Source organism: Mastigoproctus giganteus, chromosome 9 (genome assembly GCF_048544385.1).
Source record: "Mastigoproctus giganteus isolate SK-2022 chromosome 9, ASM4854438v1, whole genome shotgun sequence".
NCBI lineage: Eukaryota > Metazoa > Arthropoda > Arachnida > Uropygi > Thelyphonidae > Mastigoproctus > Mastigoproctus giganteus.
The window spans coordinates 19,229,280-19,256,956 of NC_143583.1; the positions used below are offsets into that span (position 1 = coordinate 19,229,280).

Sequence of the window (27,677 nt, forward strand, 5' to 3'; positions counted from 1 at the left end):
GACAAAAAAGATGACATATGTACAAGGAGCTGTCCACAAATTACGTAGGCGAGTGGATATGGATAATCATAATTTGTTTAAGAGTAAGCTGAAGGTTTTTTTTTTTTTTTCTTTCTTTATTTTTATAAATTCCTCTCTGCCTGTTTAAATCACAGCTGAAGATATCACAATTTATTCAATGTATGTCAGCCTTTTGGGAAATTAGGGTTAACAAAACAATTGGTGTTGATTTATAATCCAAGAGATAAAGAAAAAAAAAAGTTTTCGCACGAGGACATTTCGATCAAAATCATTTTTCATCAATCCCTGTCTCGAAAAACATATTTGCAATGTAGTGCAGGCAGTGGCCAAAAAAACAATGAATCATTTTCCACTATTCATCTTGCGGGTATTTTTGTCTCGAGAAAAAAAAGAAAGATCACAAGCGAGTCTCTTGTTGTAACCTTGGCAGAGTGGAAAGCCAGCGGCAGTTATCAAACAGGTTTGGCTCCGAGATCAGGTTTGCAATATGAGCCAGCTCACTGTTTGACTGTCGGCCGAGGACCCGATGCCAGACTACGTCACGAGCGCCACTATATCCCGCCCACTACACCATTCACTCGTCTCTGCCAATAAGCGACCGGCAGTGCTCATTCACAGCGTCGATCCGCTCAAGGGGGGACTAGGGTGAACTCTACTACTTCATTGTTGGCGTCTGCGTGAGACGTTTTAAAAAACTTTCTTTGTAGAAAGTTTTCTAACACATTTTTAGGCCGCGGACTTCGTTACAATCCTTGATGGACAGTGTTGACAGTGTGTCTGTGTGATTCTGGTGTGTTCGAGACAGTTTCGAAACGTCCCGACAGAGCTAGCGTCCCGTTTGTGTTCTGACAAAGACGTCGTAGTTTGTGAAAGTGGGCGCCCGTGACTGGCCGACGGTGATTAGGAGCGAGCAGGCCTCTGCAGAGTTCTCCTTAAAAGCTGTGTTGGGTAAGTGAAGGCTTGTTGTAGTTCTAACTTGGTAGACCCGGCAACACTCGTGTGGCTTTCATATAGATGAAGGTTACTGGGAGTGCCATCTTATTTGTGTCGTTGCTAAGGGGATAAATTACTTGAAGGGAATTGGGTTTTCTTTGGTACCATTCAATGACATATTTTACCAGCGAAAGCTAACAGTATCTACTATTCAAAACTCTTCTTAAAATTAATTAATTTTTTTCTCTAGCAGCAGAAGAAGGAAGAGGACGGGGTTGATGTAACTGCCAGCGAGAATTTGTTGTCTTTTTGGTCAGGGTTTAAGGTGGTGATAGGTCAGACGTCAATGATAAATACAAGCTAACGGCAGCATCCTGCTTTATCCAGCTGATGAGAGTTGCTAAATATAGTTCATGGGATGAGTGATGGTGTCAGTCATTTTGTGCATTGAGTTTGATTGACATCAAGGATGGATGGAACCAGTTCCTCGTCGTTCCTGGTGACTGAGAATGCCGATAGTGTCATGGACGTCTCTTTATTATCTTCAAAAATAACGAATTCCTAAATCGCAGTGGGATAGGTTAGGATCATTCTTATATTGGATTTATAAATAAGTGGAGTGGTGTATTGGATATTTATTCCTGATTACGGTTATTTCTCACATTAATGGCATCACAATGCAAAAGTTTCAGTGTCATATTCTCTATCTTGACGTTACTAATAGGTTACATGATTTTTTTTTTCTTTTTAATTTATGCCTGATGAAGGTTGTGAAGTTAAGCCGAAACGTATACAACTTTGGGAAAGTTCCAAATTTAGTAATAAAACACAGGGAAGATCTCCATTTTATTTTTCCTCGATAAGGTGGGCATCAGCACTTTGAAGGGTTTCGCTTGAAGGGTTTGTTACACATTAAGAAAATCCAAGGTTGATTCATACTCTAGAAGGAAAGAATAATTTTACCATGACGTATAGAAACAGAATACAGTGGGTGACCTCAGTTCGCGTGCAGGTACTATAGTAGATGTAATATGACACTTAATTAACCTAGAAAATATAAGTTGACGTAGTGGTATTACTGCTACCTTAACTACGTCAATGTGTGACATTGGAAAAAATAGCCATTTAAGAAGTAATCACTATGATTATCTTTTTCTTCTATTACAGAGTTTATTCATGATCTTTTCATTAAATTATTATAAAATAATATTGTAACTATAAAATAAATTCTAAAATAAAGAAACAATATCTATATTTAAAAAAAAAATTGTTTAATATAAAATTAGCATAAGACACCTTTCCATAAATATCAGAAATAGCCAAACCTGTTGTACCGGTAACTTATTTTTTTGGCTCCAAACGCAAACATTGTGTTCTTGATAGTTGAAGTCAGCAACCTGATACTTGAAATAATGGAAATACATAGAAACAAATAAATAAAAAATAAACTAGAGATCAAAACATACAATTTGGTTAATTGGGCAATTTGTTTGCATAATGAGCCGAAAATTGCACTGTTTTTTCAACTTGGTACAAAGTTATATATGATGGTTTTGTTTCATTTTCTCGATGATTTAGGACCTGAAAAATGTTTTTTTGTCTGCCTTCTCAACGATTTTTATTTCTAATGCATATTAGTATTCATGTGGCGTGTTTCTGTCTATAAATTAATAAGACATTGTAATTGATGTCCTAGTCACTTATAATGTATGTAATTAAAAGAAATTAGTAAAACTTAGGGACCAGATTCTTTATAATAGATCAGTATACATAGTAGAATGATGAAACCTTCAACAGTCATCAGTTCTTAATGGTAATAATATCATTGAAATGCTCCTCGCGTAACAATGGAATGCAATGCCAAACGACATTAACAAAAGACTTTTTTATGCATGACGCAACAATAGAACTACAATTCAGCCAACGACAATGGTAATTGTACTTTAATGGAAAGGCATCTGTTTTATCAATAACTGCTGGACCAAATCTTGCCAACAATCGAAATTTCCGCAGATGTCCTACAAAAGCGGAGGAAATTGCGTTCATTTATAAATATCCAAATTACGTCAACTCAAACGCGACAAATTCTTTAAAAAAAAAAAAAAAAAAGTAACAAATTCTGAGTGTTAAATTTCTTCGTCAGCTGAGGCAATCGTCAATATTCTCGTGGCATTATCATGCCCTGTCCGATCCTTCGGCAGACCCAACCAACTCGGACGACCTTGGAACCGAGAACTGCGCATTACCCCCAACAACATTAGAGCGAATGACGTCACAATTTGATAACGCTTAACCACTTCAGGAGGGGTCTCCACGAACGCAAACCCTACTACAGTACGTAGTGGCGTTCAAGTTTCAGAACTTCCCAGGGTTACAACCCAACCCTCCTTCTCTTCGTCCCTCTCTTTACCTCCCCCCCCACCGCCTTCCCGCAGTTGCGGCACCGGAGTGACTTTGGACTTGTGATAACGCCATCTATTGTTCCAGTGTACTGCTACCTGACATCTGGTCCAGCAAATACAAGCTGCTAATCATCTTAGTGTTTGCATAGTAATGCGATCGGAGTGTTATGACTTGTGTGTGAAGGCTTTTTTTTTTTTTTTTTTTTCGTTGCCATTCTTGTACATTATCAATACATCGTCTGTTGTTGATCACGTACAGACATTTATCTTAGGAGTTTTATTTAGATTTTTTTAAAAAATAAATTCAGTTAAGTTTGCCATAGTCGATCTCTCAATCACAAACATATTTGATAATGTATCATTATAAAATTTCGGCAGGGAATACAATCTTCATATTTTGCACTATTTTGCATTAGGAAATAAAATTCGCTTAACGCTCATTCGTTTTACGTAACACTTCAACTAGTTTACGATTTCAATGAAATGAATTTCTATTAACCTCTTAGTAATTAATCCTAATGGAACTAGTTAATAACAAAACGTTTTATCAAAGTATTTTAAGTTATAGGAAGACATCCTTCGAAACTTTCTGTTTCTGTAAGTGATTTGGACTCAAAATCATAATAAAAGTTCTTGATTATCAATAATTTAGAGTAATTTCACAATTATATCAGATGACATGGGTATGATGTTTATTTAATTAAAAAGAATCAAAGATCACATCTCAATTAACGGTGAAATTTCTTTTGTTTCGTTCTTAGTAATATGGTGCCTCAGGGACCCTTGCTAGACCCATTATTATTTAATATCCTTTCATTCAAGCATAAGGTAGAATCAAAAAGTTCCAAGAATGAAAATTTCTTTAAACAAATATAATATTTACAAATTAATCATAATTAATTAATTAATCATACAACGAAATTTTTTAAGCAAAAATTTATATATTTTTGTTGAAAAACTGACAATAAGTGATTACTTAAACAACAGAAAAAATAAACCATTGCGCATGGTCAACCAAAACGCCACCTACCGTAAAAAAAAAAAAAAATAGATACTCAAGGCTAAAAAAGTAAAATAAAAAGTTTTTCTTATTTTTAACCTTCAAATATTTTTAACAAATTCAATCCTAGAAGTTTTTGATCCTGCCTTGTATGAGTACAGTATTACTGTTCATTATTTTTTAACACTGATAAATGATCCAGTAGAAAATTTAATTATATATTGTTTAATTATTTATAAATCCATCTGAGTGTAAGATTATAAGTATTGGCCATTTAAAAATACATGCAGTATATTTAAATCTAGTTTTGTTCCCAAATTTCGGGTTGTTAATATTTACGAAATCGAGAAACATGATTAGGCCTAAGTATAACCAAAGCTAAAATGCTTAATGAATAAAACTATGTTTTATATTTTAGCCTAAAACTTTAAATCTGGACTCAGTATGCTGAATGCACGATTAGTCCAAAGCGAAGGACCAAGGGCAGTGTCCCTTCTTACCCATGTAGAGCCGGCCCTAAAAAAATTATATATCGATTCAACTAATGAAAATTTTAACCTTTTATTCGATTTTTAAAATCTTTTAAAAATATATAACTATTAATAATTAATAATATTTAAAATTAATAAATATTAATATAAAAGAAATTAAAATATTTCTTAATTAGCAATTGAAGGTCAGCGATTCATAGAAATTTTCTGGTATAATCATGCGCAATTTTCAGTTTAAAATAATATGGTAATTTAAATAAAAAAAATATTCAATAACCATATTTTGTAAACTTAAATTATATGGAAATTGAGAAACCCATCTTGGATGTCGCTGAAAATTATTTTTGTCGCATTCATAAATGTAAATTGGCGAGTTGTAGACTTCGCCAGAAATTTAACACTGCTGACGTCACTTTCCTAGAGTTTATTGAGCATGCGTAACTAGCTGGAATATTTTATGAAACTGAATACGAGATTGTTTTGTTTCATTTCTGTTTACCACATATCTCACTTTATTTATTTGTCCACTTGTTTGCTTCTTTGTGTAGTTACGGAAGATGGATCTGGAATTTTACAGTGATTATAATTTGGATAACACTGAATTCTTTCCTCAGAAGAAGAACATGGCTAATCGTAAGACACGTGTTCCAAGGGTAAGTGGCTTATTAACCAGTTCAGCAGCATGCAGTGAGTGACCTGAGCATACTTGTAGGTGTGTGGGTGGTGATGCTCGTTTCTGAAATTTATCTTATAACTGCATGATTTGGTATTTCGGCAAAAAGAAAAAAGTGAGCTGTTTTGGCTGAGGGAGCTGAATTTAAACGAAATCAGGAAAAAAAATAAAATAAATAATAATAAAACCCTTAAAATATGAATCACAAATGTAACGAAAAATTCAGAGAAATTTAGGCTCAAATTCAACGAAGGATTTAAGTCTAAATTTAAGCTTTAGGCCTAATTATTTAGGCTTAGTTATGTAGGCCTAGTTATTTAGGCCTATTTAGGCTTAAATTCAACATTGGACTTAAAGCCTAATTTTTAACAAAAATATGCATTTTATGAGATAAATATTAAATAAGGATTTTTTTCTATATACCTTGATAATTAGTGATTGATTAAAGTTCTTTTATTCTTTTGATAAAATAATGTAGAAAAATTAAGAATCGAGGAGGTCATTAGGAGTGTGGAGTCTGTCTGCATGTAAAAACTCGATTCCTAATAGACGGTTTTAGAAAAAAATTTCTATTTTGGGTGGTTTAGAAAATCCTTCCCAGATATTATTAAAATCGGACGAATAGAAAACTTGTGGAATATCGTCACATTTTGAGTTTCAACAGTGTTCTTCAAGGATAATTGCTTTGATTACTTTTATTGCTTCAGTGAATCATTTCGAGATGTGCCAGCGTTTAACGGGTTTTGCTGCATTTCTAATCTGAATAATTTCCTCAGTAGTTGCAAACGTCAACTTTCAAGGGGGCTTTTAGTATGGGAAACAAGAAATATTACAGGGAACTAAGTCTGGTGAGTATGGACGATGGGGATTCATGTTGGTGGAGGGCATCGCAAGAAATTCTTGGGAAAGCGCCGAGTGAACAGGGGCAATTCCCTGAAATACACTTTTCTTGCTGTTTTCTCCGAATAGCATTGCGAAATCGCCCGTTGAACTGCATTGTAGCATTCCTGATTCACTGTTTTCTCATGGTAGACAAATTTAAAATAAACAATTCCCTCCTGATCAAGATTTTTTGCTTTTTTTGGGCTTTGGCGCAGCCCTCTCTTCCACTGAGACGACTGGATCTTTGTTTCGGTGTTATAGACATACACTACAATTCGCGTGGACTTAGCAGCATCAAGATGAAGACTGACATGCGAGAACTTGCCAACCTCTGTGGTCATCAATGCGGATGGAAGGTACAAAGTAGGCTTAAACACTTCACATTCCCAAATCTTGTGTTAAAATTTATTGGTATGCTCCATAGGAAATACAAATTTCACTGCAGCTTCTGGGATAGTTAGACATCGACTACCTGATCAGATCGGGACTGAATCATTGGTTTTTGAAATTGATAGGCGGCCAGAGGAGAATCATTTTCAAAGGAGTGGTTGTCCTCTTTAAACTTTGCCAACCAAACCATTAAAAAGTATTTGACCGACATAGAATCTTATCCGAAATCCGTTTATAATATTTCGTGGGTTTCTGTTGCACTTTCTCCAATTTTAAACAAAATTTCATGCAAATTCGCTGCTCAATGCAACACTTATTTAAAATGAGTGAGTGTACCGTACATGTTGTGACAAGTTGCAACTCGCTAATACGCCACAGTCTAAAGAGACGAATTGAGTCTCCGAAATTTTTGATCGTAACCCATACATGATTGAGGAACAACAGATAACCCTATCCATTTTATGTTTAGCAAAGATAATTTTGATAATCTTATAATCATCAAGAGTTATTGTTCAACAATAACTCTTGATGCTGAAGATTGTGAACATTTGAAGGCTTTCTAAGCTACCTAACAATCGCTTTGATTTTCACATTGAGATAATTTTAGAGCTTGAAAACCAGTCAGTAAATATAAGAACACTTGTATTCATAATTTACAAAACGGGTTTTTACTACTTGATTTGCATATCGTTTGTAAGTTTATATGAAGCATATCTTTATAATAGGAGGGGCGTTTGAAAAGTAGGTGGCCTGAATATGAAGGGTTTATTAGAGGAGTCTGGCAATATGTTACTTTTCAACATAGTCCCTTTTGGAGTCAATACACTTTTGCTACTGATGCTGGAGTGCATTAATTTCAGTTGGGAAGAAAATTTTCTCTTGAGTCTCCAAGAATGCATCCACTGCAGAAATGCTGCCACTGTCGGTGGGAAAATGGATGCCAGCCAGGTGTTTATTCAAATTAGGAGGAAATAGATGAAAGTCAGATGGTGCTAGATATGACGAATATGGGGGATGGTCCAAGATTTCCAATCCACACTCATGTAGCGCAAGCATGGCAATGAGAGACTTGTGAGCAGGTGTGTTGTCCTGGTAGAACAAGACTCCTTTGCTGAGTTTTCCTCTGCGTTTGTCTTTGATGTTTTCACTCAAATGCCGCACAAGGTCTGCGCAACATGCCCCTGTGACTGTCTGGCCTTTTCGAAGGTAATCCACTAGCAACAGTCCATAAGCATCCGAAAAAACCGATGCCATCACCTTGCCAGCAGAAGGAATCGACTTGGCTTTCTTTGTAGGGCGGAAGAGCTGTTTCCACTGTTTGGACTGCTCCTTTGTCTCTGGTTGAAAGCGATGGATCACGTCTCATCCATGATCACAAACCTTGCTCGGAAGTTTGCTGGATATGCTTGAAAACGATGCAAATGTTCAGTTGACTTAAAAACTCTTGTGCGTTTTTGATCTACTGTCAGCAACTTGGGTGATGGATGTTGCAGGTCTTACACAGCGTTTGACATCATCCAGGCTGTCCCTTGCTTGCTTAATTTTGTTACCCGCTTCTTAACCAAGGAATAGGAAGGGGTATCCTCCTCCAATGTTGTAACCATATCCTCACGAATTGCCTTTGCCATTAATCCCTTTTTTCCCAAATTTGGGGAAAAAAAAGGGACTATTCGTATTTTATTACGTATTATTTTACACAAATCATTCCTCCTTTCCCCTCCCAAAAAAGTTCTGTTTAAGATTTCCAAAAATGCAGATCCCTTATTCAGAGCTCAGAACTTTTCTTATTTATTATGCCATTTCAAATGCCCTCTAGGGTTCCTCAAGGATCTTCCTTGGACCTTTGTTCACTATTGTATTTATTAATGATATATTTTGTCTTCAAGAAAGTGTACCTCACCTGAATTTTGGCACTTTCAACTGCCCAAAATAACACTCTCCAGTTGTACAAAGCTCTCAGCTATGGTGCTTGACATGGCATTGACCGAGATTTCGAAACTTCTCATTTGAATTCTAATTTAAACAAGTCTGCAATATCTATCAATAAACTAAGAATCCAGTAGACACTCTTAGCAACCGTACGAGACGATAGAAGATCAATCAACCAATCACATCTTCTGCACGTTAGGCTGATTAACCAATAAAAGAGTTGAACAACATTTTTAAAATGACAGTGTTGCGCAACGTGCCAAAAACACACGCATCACCTTGTACCGGTGTTATTCAATCCTCGATGGCTTGTCAGTTAGCTAAGCCTGTTACCCTAGTGGGCACATTTTCCCCTGTCTGGATGTAGTTCGATGGCCGGGTCAAAGGCAGAGTGAAAAACATCTGTCTTGTGCAGCACACACCACCTAATAAACCTGCTCTACTTGCATATCTCCATCATTACTTGGAGCGTGCTCCTCCTAAGGCGTTCCCCTAAGTGGTTTCTACTCGCTCTTAATGCATCCCTTTCTAATTGGGCAAACAGCAAGAGGGTTCTACTATGGCTACCACTACTCACTGACTACTTAAACATTTTAGTTTCTTAAAACGACGATTGTCATTCGCCCTTGAGGAGAAGCTGTTAAATGGTGAATTGAGAAGAGAAAGGGGCAGGATCAGAGGGATCTGGAATAGCTCAGAAGATGTAAAAATAGCTCAACGATCGTAATAACAGGGTTCGATGACTTTCTGTCCTTAAAGGATACACCCAAAGATTATTTATTCAACGACTAAAACTAATTCCAAAATTTTGCTATAGGCGGCGCTTCTTTATCATCTCAACTCTCCCCCCCCCTACCGCTTCACACACAATTTTTTTGTTTATTTGTTGGTAGATAATGAAATGTTGGAGCTCTCTGAAATTGCGAGCGGATGCCCTGGATTGGTGGGCACCCATCGCTTTGAAACTGGTTTAATTACTGCCATTCAAATCGTCCCCTCTTTAGGTAGGAACTGTGGCTCGAGAGGACGAAGAGAACACACACAAATATGACCTCATTTCGGGCACGTGAAAGTAGACGGGAGGAAGGGAGGGAATATAAAAAGATCACATGATTAAATCTCACTTCAGACCATCGCCTGGTTAAATTGCGGACACACACAGAAAGCATCACCACTCTTCGGTTGGAGTTCGAAGGTGTCATCGCCACGTGACTTTGAAGAGCACTTCTGCTCATTCACGGTCCACCTTAGTGCCACCTGGTGATTGTAGGAGGAGTAAACTTTACTTTGGTATCGAGTATTCCGTTTTAAATGCGTACTCGTAATTTTTTCTTTGTCAGTGCACGCGTTTAATTAGTATTTAGAGTCACGTGATTTGTTAATGTCATGTGATGTTAATGTAATTAGATGTCACTCGAAATCCTCTTAATACTACGAAATCATTCATCTGCATAAGTACCCCCTCCATTATACCTTATCACCCCTATAAATGAATGGTCATGACCTTTTAGAACGTTGTATTCTGATGTGGATGTTTGTTGGAATAAAAATTATTTCAACTGAGTCTGATTATCAAATCTTCATGAAAACATATTTATTAATAATATCCAAAGAGGCACTGGATTCATCCATTTTGCATAAGTTTGAACAAGGACAAGGAGGAAACAGAGAGGCAGTATTGTTTTAAGTGGACTGTTGTAGGAGAAAGATTCCTTGTTGTATATGACCTTTACCAGGAGGGAGGAAGATTTTGCCATTCCTGTTTATAAAATGGCAGCGCAATCTATTTGTGATATTGTGTTCAAGTTAGGAGACCACTTTCAAAACAAGACAAGATATGGACCCAGAGCCTGGAGACTAGACACCGATCCAGGTTTTTAAGGCCCTTAATGGAATAAGCAGATTGAATGAGGGGGATACGAGTTGTTCAATAAAGAATGATCATAATTTTTGTTCATGCAGCATATCTTTATTAATCATCGATATTTTGATGGTCCTTTTCAAAGTAGTCCAGCGTTTCTGACATTCTTCAAAAACATAGTGGAAGCCGATTCATTTGAGAATCGCCTCCGATGTCTTTACAACTTCTGACGATTGGAAACGACCTCCTCCTTTGGAAATAAGGTCCCCTAACATCATAACGTGGCATAACATGCTGATAAATAATTCTTTGAGTGTCAAAAAAAAAAAAAAAAAAAAAAAGATTACCATAACCATTTCTACAGAAGCTGCAACTTTTGCTTTTTTCAGTGTTGGCGATGACGTAGACTTCCAGAGCTTTGTTGCTTACTGTCTTGGGTCTAAATGATGAAACCATGTCTCATCCACCGTTATCACCTTGTGCAGAACCTCACTATCTTCAGTAATCATTCGTTGCGGTACCTGACAGACCTCCGCGCGAACTTGCTGTTGCCTTGAATTATGGAGAATACAGTTCGTGCTTTATGCTGATATTCTCAACATCTCTGCCAGTTGCCTTAATGTTATACGACGATCTTCTCTCACGATTGCAGAAGCAGTGTTTATGGTTTCTGTAAGGACAGCAGTGGTTGGAGCTCCAGGTCTGCCGATTTTTATGATTGAAGCACATCCATCTTTAAACATTCTAAACCACCTGAAAGATGAGCTATATGGAAGCTTAGTTTGGTCTAATAATTCGCAGCTCAGCTAGAAATAGCAAGCAGTACGGTTGTTCATGAAAAATTACGATCATTCTTTATTGAACAGCCCTTGTATTTTAGTGTTGGCAGCAGAAATACCTGCCAACGTGAAAATAAGAAGGGGGCACAAATATATAGTTTTGGAAAACAACAGAAGAGTAGATCTCATGAAAAAGTCATCGACAGGACTCGAACTCGGGTCTTTTCTACCCGGTGTGGAGAGGATGGCGATTATACCAACTGTGATACCCATGAGGGCACAGGCAAACCGTCAGGAGAACACAAGCAATTTACCGACATTATACGCAGGTAGATGGGGTTATTCTCGGATGGCCCTAATATGGCTTTTTTTTTTTTTTTTTTTTTTTTGTCAAGTTGATTTTCAAGGTGGTTGAGGTAGATAGTTTGACCAAGTTGGTTAGAGGTTCTGCCTTGAACTTCTGATCAGGTAACTGAAAGTAACTGGTTCGTTCAAGGCAGAACTAGATATTTACTTTTTAGTTGGGTAAATTGTGATCGGTTCAGATTTTTTTCTTTTCTTCTTCTAATATCAATTAGAGGTAGCCAATACTCAATTTTAAAGGAGTTTTAAAATAAAAACGAGTTAATTAACGTTAACAAATATAAATAATAGTATATTATGCGCGAATCGAGAAATTTCGTTTCTGCGCATTCATATTGACCATTCATTTCTCCAATTAGCGTACAGCAACCAACAACATAGAGTGCTTCAACTACAATATATGGTATGTGGATGGCCGGATGGTCAAATTTTAATGAAAATAGGGATGGGCAGAGAAATCTTTCTATAAGAGCTAAATATAAAAGTTTATGAAGATCCATTCACTAGGAGTTGAGTTATTACATGCGGACAGACAGACAGATATGATGAAGCAACTGGCGCTTCACGTTCATATTCCTGCCATTTTTCTTAATTTTCAAACTTTTTATTAAAATAGGACCAACTAGTTTATCAATTTTTATTAATATATTTTCTATTTTATACAAATAATATTTAAGAAATTTCTAGAATATTCGAGAATATTCCTGAAAGATGTGAAGACTCCTGAATGTGGTATAACATTGTATAAGATTCTTCGACGGTAGAACGTTGTAGATGATTCTAAAGATGTTCAATATTATAGAAGACTGCAGATGATTCTAGAGTGGTTTGGACATCCAATGACATTGGACAACTCAAGAGTGGAAAAACACTTTGAATCGATGAATCCAAATTTAAAATTTTTGGATCTAAGCGTATAGTTTATGTGAGATGATCAACTGAAGGAAAATGGCGCCACATTGTTTAGTACGTACAATCAAGCACGATGGTGGTTCCCTCATGATCTGGGGTTGCTTCTGCGTCACAATTGAAGGAATTTTAAGAAAGGAAGGCTATAAAAACATTCTTCGACATAAGGCAGTATCCCCTGGACTTGGACTTTGTGGAAGAAATTTTATATTACAACAAGACAATGGCCAGAAGCACAGCTCTAAGCTGTGCATGGACTTTCCAGCAACTAAACAATTGGAGGGGATATTACGAATTATGGTGTCGCCACCCAAATCACCTGACTTTTACCCAATAGAGCTTTTATAGAATCATCTAGACCGGCGAGTCCACGAAGTCTTCCCATCTTCACAAAATTTATGGAGAACCTTGCAGATCGCATTCTGGAGATTGTAAAATTAATCTCCAGAGTGCCACGTCTATATAGGGCATTGATAAAATCTCGTGGAGGATATTTTGATGAAAAATCAGTACAGCTTTAAATTTTTCAATGCTTAATAAAAAATATAAAAAAAGTCTCGTTATTTAATCCACATACTTTGGAAAGTGAGTGTAGCTATTAAGCTTTAATTGCTGTTTTGTTCCACGGACTGTGCTTGTTTAGGCGATTGCGAACTATAGACTGCATCGTAAAATGTTACTTCAGACTAAACAGTGGCATGAGTCACGAGACAACCACATCGCACGTGTTCAGGGACCAATTAACGCACCGAACCCCTCCTTTTCTGCTGCTTCATTTAATGTTCGTAACTGGAACCTTGGGACCGAAGTTGTGGTTAATCATCGCAGAGAAGTTCCTCGTGGGAGAGCCTACACGAGGACACCACTCCTGAAAAGGGATCCACTGGACGGCCAATTGGTCTTTAGATGGCGATTGACTGCCCTAATTAGGCCCTGCGTGTAATTGATGACGGGCTTTCTGCTTTTAACAACTAGCTGACCTTTTCGTCCACTTCTTTGTGACCTCATCACGTGCTGTTTTAATAACCTCGTTGATTTTGAAGGTTTCTCTCCCTGGTGTGCCGCTCTTGTTGATATTTCGTTCAGGTCTGCGAGATCTCAAACAGCGTTTCGCAGAGGTCCGGAAGGTCAATGTGCAATGAGAAATAGCAGGAGCAGAGATGCCAATTGTGTGACGGAAACGTGTCAGGTCATTTTACGGAACTTTTCTCTTTTAACTGTCACTTTAGTGGTGTGAAGTCCTTCGCAAAAGTGAGAAGATAAGAGAGAGAGAGAGAGAGAGAGAGAGAGAGTGTGTGTGTGTGTGTGTGTGTGTGTGTGTGTGTGTGATAGAGAGAAGGATCGAAAGTAAAGAGAAAGAAACAGAAGAAACAGAAAATATGATAAAAAGAAAAAAATAGATGAAAAAAGAATAAGAGAGATAGAGGGAAATTAAAGAGGGAGACAGACAGAGGGGGGATAGAGAAATGAACATAAAAAAAGGACAGAAGGAAAAAGATAGAGGACAAGAAGAATAGAAGGAAAGAGATAGAGAAAGGAAGGACAGCAGTGGAGGGACAGACAGAAATAATGACAGAAGGGGAGAGATGGAGAGAGAGAGAGGGGGGTAGAAATGAAAGAGAAAAATAAAAAGAGAGATAAAAGAACAAAATATAGAGAGGAAACAGATAATCGAATTAAATAGAAAAAGGAGAAAGAGAATCGAATAGAAAGAAAGAGAAAGAGAGATCGAATAGAAAGAAAAGAAAATAGAGGGGAAACAGAAAAAAGAGAAAGAGAATCAAATAGAAAGAAAGAGAAAGAGAATCAAATAGAAAGAAAGAGAAAGAGAATCGAATAGAAAGAAAAGAAAATAGAGGGGAAACAGAAAAAAAAAAAGGATACAAAGAAAACCGAGAAAGAGATGAGAAAAAGAATGAGAGAAAGAGAGAGAGAAGAAGAAAGAAAGGTGGAGAAAAAAAGGATAGGAGAGAGATAGAAGAGGAAGGAGAGAGAGAGAGAGAGAGAGAGAGAGAGAGAGAGAAAACGATAGAAATAAAACAGAGAGAGAGAAAACGATAGAAATAAAACAGAGAGAGGGAAACAGAGAAAAGAGAATAGAAATAAATGAAAGAGAGAGAGGGAAACGAAAAAAATAGAAATAAAGGATAGAATGACAGAAGGGAAGAGAAAGAAAGAGAAATTAAAAGAGAAGTAAAATAAGAAAAGAGAGAAAGGAGAGAAACAGAGAAAAAAGGACACAAAGAATATAGATAAAGAAAGAGAGAGGGAAAAAGAAAACGGATAGAAAGAAAGTGAGAGGGAAAGAGAAAAGGATAGAAATATAAGAGAAAAATAAAAAGAGGAATAAATAACAAAAGAGGGAGGGAAACAGAGTAAAGGGAATTGAACGAAAGAAAGAGAGAGAGGGTAACAGGGAAAAAATGATGGAAAGAAAACTGAGGAAGAGAGAGAGAGAGAGAGAGAGAGAGAGAGAGAGAAGAAGGACGGAAAGGGAAAGATATAGAGAAAGAAGGAGAGAAATAAAAGAGAAGTAAACGAAAAAAAGAGAGAAGAAAAGAATGAGAGAGAAAAAAGCGAGAAAGAAAGAGAGAGGGAAAGAGAAAAAAGATTAGAAACAAAAGAGAAAGACAGAAAAACAAATAAAAGCAAAAGGGAAGCATAAAGATGGGGAAGCAGATAAAGACGGATAGAGAGAGAAAGAATCATCAGAGAAGAAGAGTGAGAGAGGAAAATAAAACAAAGAACGAAAGATAGATAGAAGGAGTAGGGAGAAAGAAATTTGGCGTGCCGAAACCACCCCACCTTGGCAGATTGCCAAATGCCAAAGCGCCATTTGGGGGATTAGGCACGCGTTTTCTTCGCACAGATCGACAAATTAAAAAAAAAAAATAAGACAAAAAAATAATAAAGAGAATAAAAGAGAAATGAAGTTTTCAAAATAATAATAAGGATCAGGAATGGAAGTTTAAGCAAGGTGTTGTGAAGCAGTGGTGCCCACTTCCTTAACATTCAACTTTGTCCCAAGATCGAAATAACATAACTGCTCCCCCCCCCACCCCTTAGTACCCCATGCGACTCTTCGATGTATCTAAATACGATTCCCGAACAGTTGCTTGTAATTTGAATAATCTCAAAACAAGATCGATCACCCTCGCTCTTTCCAGCACCCCCCCCCCCCTTCGTGCTGCTTCCACTCTCAGTTTGGTGAAAACGGGCGCTTTCGTTTGTCCACGGCGCCTCCGTAGCCAGGTGGGAAGGAGCAGCAGTGCGTAGCACACCCTTCTTGATTAGACCGGGGTTCGAGCCCGTCACCACCAAATACGGAACATGCGGAAAGGTCAGGGAATGACCACCGCACCGGAGCATATGGCCTTAGTTGCTAATGCTCCTAAAAAAAAAAAAAACCAAACCAAATCGTTTGTCCATCCCTCCCTCTTATAACAGCTTTCACTCCTCAAATTGTCTATCTATTTGTGCCTAATTTTACAGTAGGGCTAACTGTCTGCCTTTTAGCAAAAACAGATACAATGAGAGTTCTAGAGAGAGGAGAGAGAGAGAGAGAGAGGAGAGAGAGAGAGAGAGAGAGAGAGAGAGAGAGAGAGAGAATATGGAAAGGTGAACTTGAGAAAAAAAGTTCGATAAACAGAACAGTTTAAAAAGTTCGTGACTTGGAAACGAACACGTGAAATGCAACTGTTCCATTCGAATTGTAACCTAGCAACTGACCAGAATTGGCCACGGAGTTGCCAGTCACGTGAGCGCCAACAGTAACGCAGAAACTTGTGTCGCCCCAGTGTTCAAATGGTCGGAACGGGTTTTTCCAGTTCTCGCAGAGACAGTTCGCTCAATCCGCGTCCATGACACCCCGACTGGCCGTAAACACGCATGCACGCTCACATCTCGCCACTTTATTTATATCTCGTTCGACCGCAATCGATCGAAAAGGTTCGTTTTCTTCTGCGGAGGTCACTGCTCAATTTCTTCTGCGGAGGTCACTGCTCAAAGAGGAAGTGAAGAGGTCACTTCAATTTCTTTTTCCTGTTTATTGCCACGGCAGTGCATCTTCCTCAGATGCGAAAAACTCTTTTAATGGGTGGGGGGAGGGGGTTGCGAAGGACAACAAAAAAAGTAAAAAAAAACAAAAAACGTAAATATATGAAACTTCGTCAGGTATTTACAACCTTGTTTCCCAAAATGGGTTTACTTATAAAAATCTACGTGCGTGTGTGCCAGAGGTTTCTCCGTAGTTACTGCGATGGAGAATACATTGACGGAAAGTCAAAGCACGGCGAATTTACGGCTGTGATTTATCGAAGTCGAATCGGCGCTTGAGGTTCTGTGTGCATCCGCAACAGCAGGGACTTGAAAGGGCACGTGCTGGCGACCGAATGTCGTACTTTAAAATCAAATTCCCAAGTCGTTCAAGGTCTACTGGACGGGATGATTACTCCGATCCAAGCGGGACAGCGGTCGGCCGTCAGTCCGTCCAACAAACGCTTGCGACACGTAAAGGAAAGGGGGGGGGAAGAGTTTGCCTCTCGTCCAATTCCGCTCAGATGTGGTCACCACTTGCGGCCAGTGCGGTGCAAAGTAAAGTTCGAACTTCGCCGCGTTTCACGGCGGTCTGACTCTTCATAAGCACGATGCGCACGGCGAAGGATTCGGCTACCGAGAGAGAGAGAGAGAGAGAGAAAGAGAGAGAGAGAGAGAGAGAGAGAGAGAGAGAGAGAGGCTCGTTTGTATCAGTCCTAGCCACAGCCAACAGATGCATCCGCCTCCGCTCGATCGGAATATTCATGCATCCTTCCGACACTACACTGCGAAATAGCTTTCAATTCCATCCTCCGTGGAGGGAAGATGTTGCTCATTTACATCATCCCCAGCGGAAGGAAACTACACTCGCTTTGTTTGAGAATATTCGGCACCGAAATCCTTGTAGTTTGCCCCTGTGAAATCTGTCAGTTGCCCTGGTGAAAATCGCGTGGCTTTGCCCCAGTGGAAATCTCCCCAAGTCAGGATGATTTCTCAACGTTTGGTCCATGCTGGCTGTCTTATTTTCTTTTCTTCTACTTTCTTTCTTTTTTTTTTTTCATCGGTCTTGTGTTCCTTTCTTTTCCATTCATTTCTCTCTCTCTCTCTCTCTCTCTCTCTCTCTCTCTCTCTCTCTCTCTCTCTCTCTCTCTTCATCCTGTTTTAACTCTCTGTGTTTCTTTCCCCCTCCTCTATCTCCACGTGTACTTTTTTCTGTCCTCATCTTCTACCTTCTGTGTATCTTTATGACATCCCGTTTTGTTTTTCTTAATCTTCCTCTCTGACTGTGTTCCTTTTCACTCTGTTTTGACACTCTCTCTCTCTCTCTCTCCGTTCCCCCGCTCCTCTGTTTCCACGTATCCCTTTTCTCTCTCTCTCTCTCTCTCTCTCTCTCTCTCTCTCTCTCTCTCTCTCTCTCTCTCTCTCTCTCCATCTTCGGTGTATCTTTTGATGACTTTCCGTTTTGTTTTGTTTTTCTTCTTCTCTGACTGTGTTCCACTTCACTCTCTTTTAACTGTCTCTCTCTCTCTCTCTCTCTCTCTCTCTCTCTCTCTCTCTCTCTTCCCCCCTCTGTCTCCACATATATTTTTTTCTCCTCATCTTCTGTATATCTTGATGTCATTCCGCTTTGTTTTTCTTTATCTTCCTCTCTGATTATGTTCCTCTTCACTCTGTTTTAACTCTCTCTCTCTCTCTCTCTCTCTTTGCATTTGTACCCCTCCTTTTCTCCTCTATATTTGTTCCTCTGACGAATCATTGGTCCAATACAACGATGTTAAATAGTTCTTAGGGATAACAGCAAGTGATATCTTTAATTTTAATCTCAGTAAGTAAAAAAAAAATTAAAATTAACTAAAAAATCGCTGATTTTAAAGATATCTGAAAGTATTTGTAGTCAAAATTCTTCATTACGTTGTGAATCCTTTCGACACCACCCATTCATTTCTTCTGGTTCAAGTGACCAGATCTTCAAATAATAACGCTTGAAGTCACCAATATGCCAAGAAAGACTGGATAATCCTGCACTAATCTTAATTTTAAAATTAGATCGCTATTATCATAAAGAAAAACAACGTTTATGTAATGGTACCGAAAAATATTTTCAATTCGGAGGCACCTCTTCACAAAGAGGTTGCTAGGCATTGCACAACAAAAACACCACTTCCCTTTTGAGAATTATTACGATGAACATTTGCTTGAAATACGAGCCTAACAGTTGATTATACTCTCTCCCTCTCATCAGAAAGAAGGAATTTAAAAAAAAAAAAAATTACCTAAAAAGAGGAAGAAAGAAAGAAAGCGTTCTCTCTTTCTTTTTTTTTTTAAATATTTGTTCTCTCTCTCTCTCTCTCTCTCTCTCTCTCTCTCTCTCTCTACTTAGTGTTCCTTCTTTTTAAATCCCATTCAATGATCTACAATAAATATGTTTATTACTCTTCAAAATCATATTTTTGATTCCTGGTGCGCAGCGCCCTCTGCAGTTCAAACCCGCCAATTAAACCGTTCCTCTAAAAACAAGTTGCTTTTATGTGAGTGCATATCAAGGGAAGCGGCTATGAATGAATAGTTGTGTATAGTAGTGTACGTCTATCCCACGTGCGTATTGTCTAATAGCAATAGCGGATTGACTCTTCTTGACTCTCTCTCTCTCTCTCTCTCTCTCTCTCTCTCTCTCTCTCATCGTGTGTTGCTGCACTATATTGGTGCCCTTTGAGACTGATAAAGTTAATAAGGAAGAAGAACATTAGATACTATTCACTAGTTTACCAGATGTGCCCAATTAACAACCCATTGTCTATCCGATGGGGGCGCCTCTGTCGGGCGGGGTAGTCAGAGCAAGTGCGTCATATGACGTCAGAGCTGTAGATGGTCGTGCGAATTGGATAATGTACAGTTGGGGGGAGCTGACGTTAAAGGGAAGCGATGTACGACACAAATCTCAAGGATTTTTCAGCGATTTTTACTTCTTTGAAACGTGGAAGTTCATCAAAATGTCCAATTAATGTCATAACTGTACAGAGGTCGCTGTATGTAGTTGGTACACCCCCCCCCCCATCCCCGACAAAAGGGTGTCAAAGCCGGCCGAGAAACGTGGAGGTCATAAAGAAGTTAATGCGATTCTCGAGGTCCCCCCCACCTCTGTCTCTTTCTCCCTTGATTGCAGTCACGTGGTTGTGTAGTATACAGTCCCCTTCTGTACCATATAATGATCGTAGACTTTGTCATTGTTTACTCTTCGAGTTAAGCGAGAATGTGCAAATAGAGTTCACCTGCTCGACCCCTCCACACTCCTTGCATACCTCGACGGTGACTTCATCATTCGAAAAGCGGTCTTGCTGCCCGTTAATAGTCAACTGTTTGTACAGCTGGGTTGGTTGAACCAAGTTACCATTACATCAGAATGCATTCTTTGGAAAGAACTCCATACCATTTACAACATCAATCAGCTCTGTTAGATAATGGCAACTTACTGCTCGTGTACAAAATGGCGAAATGACAGATAAGAAAAAAAAAAGAAATCGACTCGAAGAAATATTAATTTCCAAAAGAGAAAATTAACCTTTTCGCAACAGTTTTTGTTTTAAAGTAGTGCAATATCAAGGTGACTCGTCGTTAAGTCAATTGCATGTATTAGCAATTTAAACCATGGTTGGAACCAGTTAACGGCTGAGTCTCCTCCAATAAATACTAAAAATGTCTACAACATCATGTACTTAAAAAGATACATCTGTAGTATCGGGGACTACTATTCTATATTAAGTTTATAGCGTTTAAAAGTTGCTGATTGGCTGGCTATGCTGCTTCTTAGTAAATTGCTCAATATTTCTTTTTTTTAAAGTGGAGAGTACTGAAAGCTTGTTCTAAAAGATAATATACAAGTACATTATAAGTTATATCATTTTCAATATACTGTGAAAAGCTTAACTTGATCTATCCTGGACAATTCAAAAAGGGAGACTTGAGTAATTACGAACCTGTTATTTTAACTTCTGTTCGGGGGAAAATAATGCAGTCACTGGTTACAGAAGCATTGCAGGATCATCTAGATAAGACCGCAGTAATAATTAAGACACAGCATGGATTTGCTAAGGGGCAGTCTTGGCTGGCCATTTTATTGGATACTATGATGGGGTCACAAAAGAACTGGATGCAAAACATAATTTTGATATCATGTACTTGGAGTTCAGAAAAGCTTTTGATACTGTTGCACATGGAAGACTACTGTACTAATTGGAGCAGTACGCCATTAAGGGCAAGTTGATACAATGGATAAAATGATGGTTGAGTGGGAGAAGACAGAGTGGTAATCAATGGACACTGCTCTTCGTGGATTAATGTAATTAGTGATGTCCCTCAGGGTTCGGTGTTGGGCCCATTGTTGTTTTGTATATTTACTAATGATATTGATGACTGTAAATCAGGTTTAATGTCCAAGTTTGCCGATGATACAACGTTCGCTGGTTTGTTAATGAGAGTATGCTACTGCAACAGGATCTAGAAAGTTTGGGTAGATGGACTGAGAAGTGGCAACTGAAGTTTAACATTGACAGATGCAAAGTACTGCATATGGGTAGAAGTAAACCCAGAGTAACTAATTATGCAGTACTATGCTCAGGGTAGTGGAGAATGAAACAGACCTGGGGATAATTGTGCAGTCAGATATGAAGTTTTCTGATCAGTTCAGAATAACTGCCAGAGCAGGGCGTAGGGTCTTGTCAATAATATTCAGGAATTTTGCTAGCAGGGTTAAGGAGGTGATTGTCCCCGTTTATAAGGCAATGGTTAGGCCATATCTTGAGTACTGCGTACATGCCTGGAGGCCTCATTTTAGGCAGGATGTGTACAGAGAGGAGCAATGAGATTGGTGAGGGGAACAAAGGAGCACTCTTTCCAAGAAAGCTTGAAGTTCTGCAAATTGCAGCGTCTGGAGACTAAGCACCTGCGAGGTGATCTGATTGAGGTGTTTAAGGCTTTAAATGGGTTGAGCAAGCTTAGTGCTGATGGGATTCTTCCTCTTGCCTAGATTAATCGCCCGAGGGGACATAAATTAAAATTGAGGGACAACAGTTGTAGAATAGATGTGCAAGAATTTACCATTAGCCAGCGGGTTGTTTATTGCTGGAACAAACTTCCATCTGTCGTTGTGGAAGTTCATAGCTGAAATAGATTCAAGGAAGAAGTGGACAAACTTTCGGAGCGAATAGATGGGTGAAATGGATTTATCAATTTATATCTCGTAATATCGGGATAATTCGAGATAGGAGCGAGATCAAGAGCTTATTCAAGATCTCGTAATATCGGGATATTACAAGTATTGAAGATCCGAGATTCGGATAGCTATTAATTCAGAATTTATATCTATTTACTATAGTGTACAGAAAATTCTTCCAAATCATGTATTTTAATTTTATCATGGAGCTTATGCACAAATCCTTTTATGCAGAGCAAATGCAGAAAAGAGATGATAGGACATTACACTTAGGAGAGGACAAGCAGAAGACATAATACCAATACACCAGAAAATCTCAGTCGATGAGTAATAATTGGAAAACAAGCATGCAGTAATGCACACACATACACACACACAAGCAGAGTTTCTCCAGCCAAAACGTGGAACCACACAGCTTGTACTTCGCGTCAGAAGAGGAGGGTGGGGTGAAAGGGGGTTGTAGAAAGACGGCAGCAGACCGTGAGCGGCGGGTGGAGCGACAGGTGGCGAAGGGCACTTGAAGGACAACCGACGTTAAGGCACCTTCCCCCGCTAGGTTTGGAGTTAGTTGAGAGCAGTTTTCGGCCCAGGGCTTATTTCGAAACTTCACGCTCGGCCGGCTACGGAGCAAAGCGAAAGTTGATACACGGAGTAGGGCTGTATGAATGCTCGTGCCTGGGCTTGTTTTACTTAAAATGCACGACATTACTGAATGTTTCCAAAGAGTGGGTGAGTGGCGCAGGAGGGAAGGGAGGGAGGGGGTGCGACGCCCTTAAAACGAGTTCGTTACAGTCAAATGATGTAACTAGACACAAATGGACGGTATTCGTATATGTTGAGTAACCACCCTCCTAATGAATACTAAGATTTCGTGAAAAGTTTCATCCATCTTAAAACCCCACTGCTATGACGTCATAATTAAATATATCTGCTAATTGCCTCCGAAGCGCCGTTTTAATGCACTGGAGTAACTCCACCTAGTTCACTCTTGGGTCTCCCCACGTTACGGGGAGAAGGGGGACCTATTTGTTACATGACCCCCCCGTGGGTTCCCACGCTGCAAACAGGCTGGATCCAAACGGGGAAAAGCTCGACGCTGTCCCACCGCTACTGGGTCAGAGGTCAGATATCATTTCACAGGTTCCCGCCCCGTAGGCTGGCTCGTGGCGAGGAAGACCCCTGGCTCCCTCTCACGCACGAGCGGTGCTCGGATTTTCCCACAGTAGCTACAGTTAGGACTACTCTCCTGGTTGAGAGAGATGAACCAGTGCTTGGTGAGGGGGGGATTAACAAGGGGAGAAAGGATGAGAGGAAACGGGGGATGCGATTGAAAAGTTGTACTACCAGTGTACATCTTGATAACGGGAGACGGGAATAGATGACACTGTGGTCCATTAGCAGATCTGTTTTTAACGCTTGTATTGCCAACTTGTAGTGTTGATAACTGCCGAGATTCAAAAGACTTAAAACTCAGCTGTAAAGACGAAGGATTGCACAGCCATCTTGGCGAAACATTCCACTACTGTATACCGCTATAATGGACTACCAGAAAAACGTAACGTCAATACAAGACGTCAAAAAACCTAATTATCAAAAACACAAATCATCCATTAAGAAATTCTACATCGATATATTGTGTGCGTTCTAAAGGTTGGTTGTGTTTTTACGTGATTAAAAACATACTTTTATGAAAACTATTGTTCTACTTTTGGGAATTATCTTTACGAAATAAATCATTAAGAATATGAATCCTTAAAATAGTTATTTAAATAAATATATATATATATTTTTTTTATTTTTTTAAATATAAATAAACAACTCTTTTAAAAAAATTATTTAAAACCCATCGCTATATTAATATGATTATTTCAAAAAGCTCATTCTACGTAACCAATTTTCTATAAATTATAAGTTTTGTAATTTTTAAAAAAAAATTAATTAATTATAAATATTAATTATATTTCTCTTAATTCACGTTTTTCTTAATTCGTTAATTCAGAAACCAGAACAGGTTATGTATAGTTACAATATATTTTTTTGCCAATTCCTGTTGGCAATAAATACGTTTTAACTACAGAAAACCATTATATAAATACTGTAAATAAATAATTCCCTATATAATAACTCTACTTGCCCTATTTAATTTTCTCTTAACTGTCAATGCAATTTAACTCTATCACTTTCTCTTAAATATCAGACCAATTCAAATTGCCTTCATTATAGAGTTACTCTGTAACTTTCTTATAACTTAATCTGTCCGATTTTATCTTATAACTTTCCAAATTTAATTTCCTCTTAATTGTCAATGAAATTTAACTCTACCACTTTCTCTTAAATATCAGACCAATTAATAATGCCTTGATTATAGAGTTACTCAATAATTTTTTTATAACTCAATCTGTCCGATTTTATCTTAACTTTTCCAATTTAATTTTCTCTTGATTGTCAATGCAATTTAACTACCACTTTCTACCACTACCACTTTCTCTTAAATATCAAGCCAATTAAAATTGCCTTGATTATAGAGTTACTCAATAATTTTCTTATAACTCAATCTGTCCGATTTTATCTTATAACTCAATCTGTCCGATTTTAACTTATAACTTCTCCAATTTAATTTTCTCATAACTATCAATGCAATTTAACTCTACCACTTCTCTTAAACATCAGACCAATTCAAATTGCCTTGATTATAGAGTTACTCTATAATTTTCTTATAACTCAATCTGTCCGATTTTATCTTAACTTTATCTTAGTTGTTAGGCGAGTTTAATATTTAATATTAAGTATAATTCATTGAATTCGGGAGGTATGCAAGAATGTGGCTCGGTTGTGGAAGAGGGAGGGAGTTAACTGATAAAAATTGTTTTCCAAATTTCGGAGGTGGGTTTACACCCCATCCCCCAAAAGCTTTACATACGCCCATGTACAGAATTGTACTTGAGCACAATTCTATTCATATTATACGCAAATGATGATTCTTATGATGTTTCGTTTATTTTCAGATCAAGTTTGAGATGGACTATGTTTGTCAAGAAAGGGAACAAGTTTGCATGATACCGTTAGATGCTATTAAACGTGAAATTGACGATTCATGTGTGCCCGTACCTCCCCCCAGGTCATTAGGATCAATGCAGAAAGTGCCCTCTATGAGCGATTTGTCCGAAGAAAGCTCTTTAGGTAAGTTTCATGATCCTTTTCTTCGGTTTTAATATTAGCAGTGGAAAAATGATGCAAAGCAAGCTTATACAGCATCAGCCAAAAAAAAGAACTACCCACTTCATTTGTCCATCTATTGATTTAAACTTCCACACTATCTGATCGAAGTTTCTTCCAATCATTTACCCTCTTGGCTGAAGGCGAATTTACGCATATCTATCCTGTAACCATCCTTACCAAATTTGAATTTAGGATCGCACATTGAGCTCACGCATCCTTCATGAGTAAACTCAATCTATCCGAAGCCTTAAACGCCTCATTAAGGTCTCCTCACAGGTGTCTGGTCTCGAGACTCTGCAATTTGCATTTACCACTTTTTAGTCCAAATCCGCAAAACTTGAGATGCTTTCGTGAATATCGGCAATAAAATTGAAAACTGCAAGGCTCACGGATTAGTGGAATCCTGAAATATTTTTTTCTTGGTAATTCAATTAGTCCATGAAGGGCAGCGGCCATCAATGACCACTGTCTGTCTCCTACCACTCAGCCATCCCTTTATCTATAACAGGATGCTCTCATAATTATGGCTAAACCTTTGTTTACTTCTATTGCTGCTTTCTTTTGATATGATGGTAGATTAGCCCCAGGTGCCAAAGTGGCTGATCCTTTCCTTCTAGTATTAATGTAAAGCTTTCTTAACCCGCTAAGTAACTTAATTGCAGAGTAGACTGAGTTGCTATAGCGAGAAACTCTGGTTTTCCCCCCCAGCAAATAGCAAACCGACTTAAGAATACATTCAATTACAGATACAATGTAACTCGCCTCATAGCCTTAATTGCTTTGGCGTTTAACATGCATCTAACAGCGCCGACCAGTTTGTGCATACGTGGTCCAAATTCAAAATAAATTCAATAAGCTCGAATCAGTGCACTTGAAATCCTCCATTGAATCTTGAGTTCTGTTTTTTTTTTTTTTTTGTTTGAATGTATAAAACGGTTGCGTCTGTAGTGTTAACGAACTAATAGAATAAAGCAATGCTTTCTTACAAACACACTTGGGGTGGGGTAAAGTGGGGAACGATATCGAATTTATATGGCGTGTCCCACTAAACAAACGGGAGAGAACGCGTATGTGTGATAAAAAAAAAAAAAAAAAAGAAACAGAAAAGAAAAAAAAAAAAATTAATGAAGCAGGCCGAGCTGTAGTCGCTATATTTTAAGAACACAGACTAGCGATAAAGAGTGCGCATGCGTGAGGTAATTGGATCTCTTGGCGTGCGCTTATACCTAGCCACTCACACACGTACATTCGGAGAAAGAAGACAGATAAAGAGAGAGAGAGAGAGAGAGAGAGAGGAGAAAAAAAAAAAAGTGAATGAAAGGCCCAGATCATGAATGTAGTAGTAGCTTTGCCAAGATGTAGGGGGGACTCTGCAAGCACGAGGCGTCATCTGAGAGTTGTTCCCTTGCCGTGTTGTTTATATTAATGGCGTGCGGTTATTTGTGTCTGGTAGAACGCCTGCGCAACTCTGCTTGTCCCGGCACGAGTTCTGCTTCTTGTTTTTAAAGACTGCTTGAAGAGATCTGAAACAAAGGAGGAACGCAGATGGAAGTGAGAAAGAGAACATTAATTATCCGCAAGTTTTGTCGAGGCCTTTAGCCTTTATTGAATATGCTACGTTATGTTGGCAGCCACTTTGGTCTAACGCGATCAGTTCTCTGAAACTTTTTCTTAATAAAGTGGAAGCTTCACAGAACAGATTATTAACTTTATTCACACCATTCTATTTTTCGTTAATTTCATTTATTCAGAACTGGTTATATCCACTTACCAAAGATTATTCTCACTTATTCTTGATCCACTCTCCCAAGGAAAATTTTCATAATTTTTTCTTAATTAGTTCTGTATAGTTTCCGTTTAATTCCCATCTGTGTATATTTCATTTTACCCAACAAAACAAATTTTTTGTGTCCCTTCAGTTATATTTATTTATCAATGTAAGTTACTCTTATGGTCTTAACTGGACCCATCCGATTTTACTCTTTGCTATCATTCAAATTTAACTCTATAACTTTCTCTTAACTTTCATTCAAATTTAACTCTATAACTTTCTCTTAACTATCATTCAAATTTAACTCTATAACTTTCTGTTTATTGTAAGTCCTATTTAAAATTGAACTGATTATAACGTTGCCCTATTAACTTTCTTATAATTCAATCTATCCGATTTTACCTTATAACTTTCTCTTTAATGTCACGCCGATTTAACCTATTATTTTTCCCTAATTGCAAACTAATTAACTCTATAACTTTGTTTTAACAATTAGTCAAATTTAAAACTGAATTTTAGCTCTATATCTTAAAATTAAAATTTTAAATTGTAAAACTGGAATTTAACTCTATAACTTTCTGTTTGCTGCCAGTCCAATTTAAAATTGAACTGATTATAATGTTACCATATTAACTTTCCTAATAACCCAATCTGTTCGATTTTACCTTATAACTTTCTCTTAAATGTCACGCCGATTTAACTTATTCATTTTCCCCTAATTGCAAACTAATTTAACTCTATAACTTTGTTTTAACAATCAGTCCAATTTAAAATCGAACCGAATATAGAGTTATCCTATAATTTCCTCTT

General features: G+C 38.0%; 1 protein-coding gene across 2 annotated transcripts in view; it reads left to right on the forward strand.

The window, feature by feature from the left end:
* Nucleotides 1–653: 653 nt before the first annotated feature.
* The window catches only part of pnt (ETS transcription factor pointed), a 103,019-nt gene continuing 75,995 nt past the window's right edge, over nucleotides 654–27,677 (forward strand). The window contains exons 1-3 of one of the 2 annotated variants that reach the window (XM_090381315.1): nucleotides 654–969; nucleotides 5,396–5,500; nucleotides 24,883–25,057. In XM_090381315.1, the coding sequence (XP_090237441.1) occupies nucleotides 5,405–5,500; nucleotides 24,883–25,057 (271 nt within the window). In that variant the 5' untranslated portion in view covers nucleotides 654–969; nucleotides 5,396–5,404. The remainder of the gene's footprint in view (nucleotides 970–5,395; nucleotides 5,501–24,882; nucleotides 25,058–27,677) is intronic. The other variant, XM_090381316.1, reaches the window with a different exon arrangement.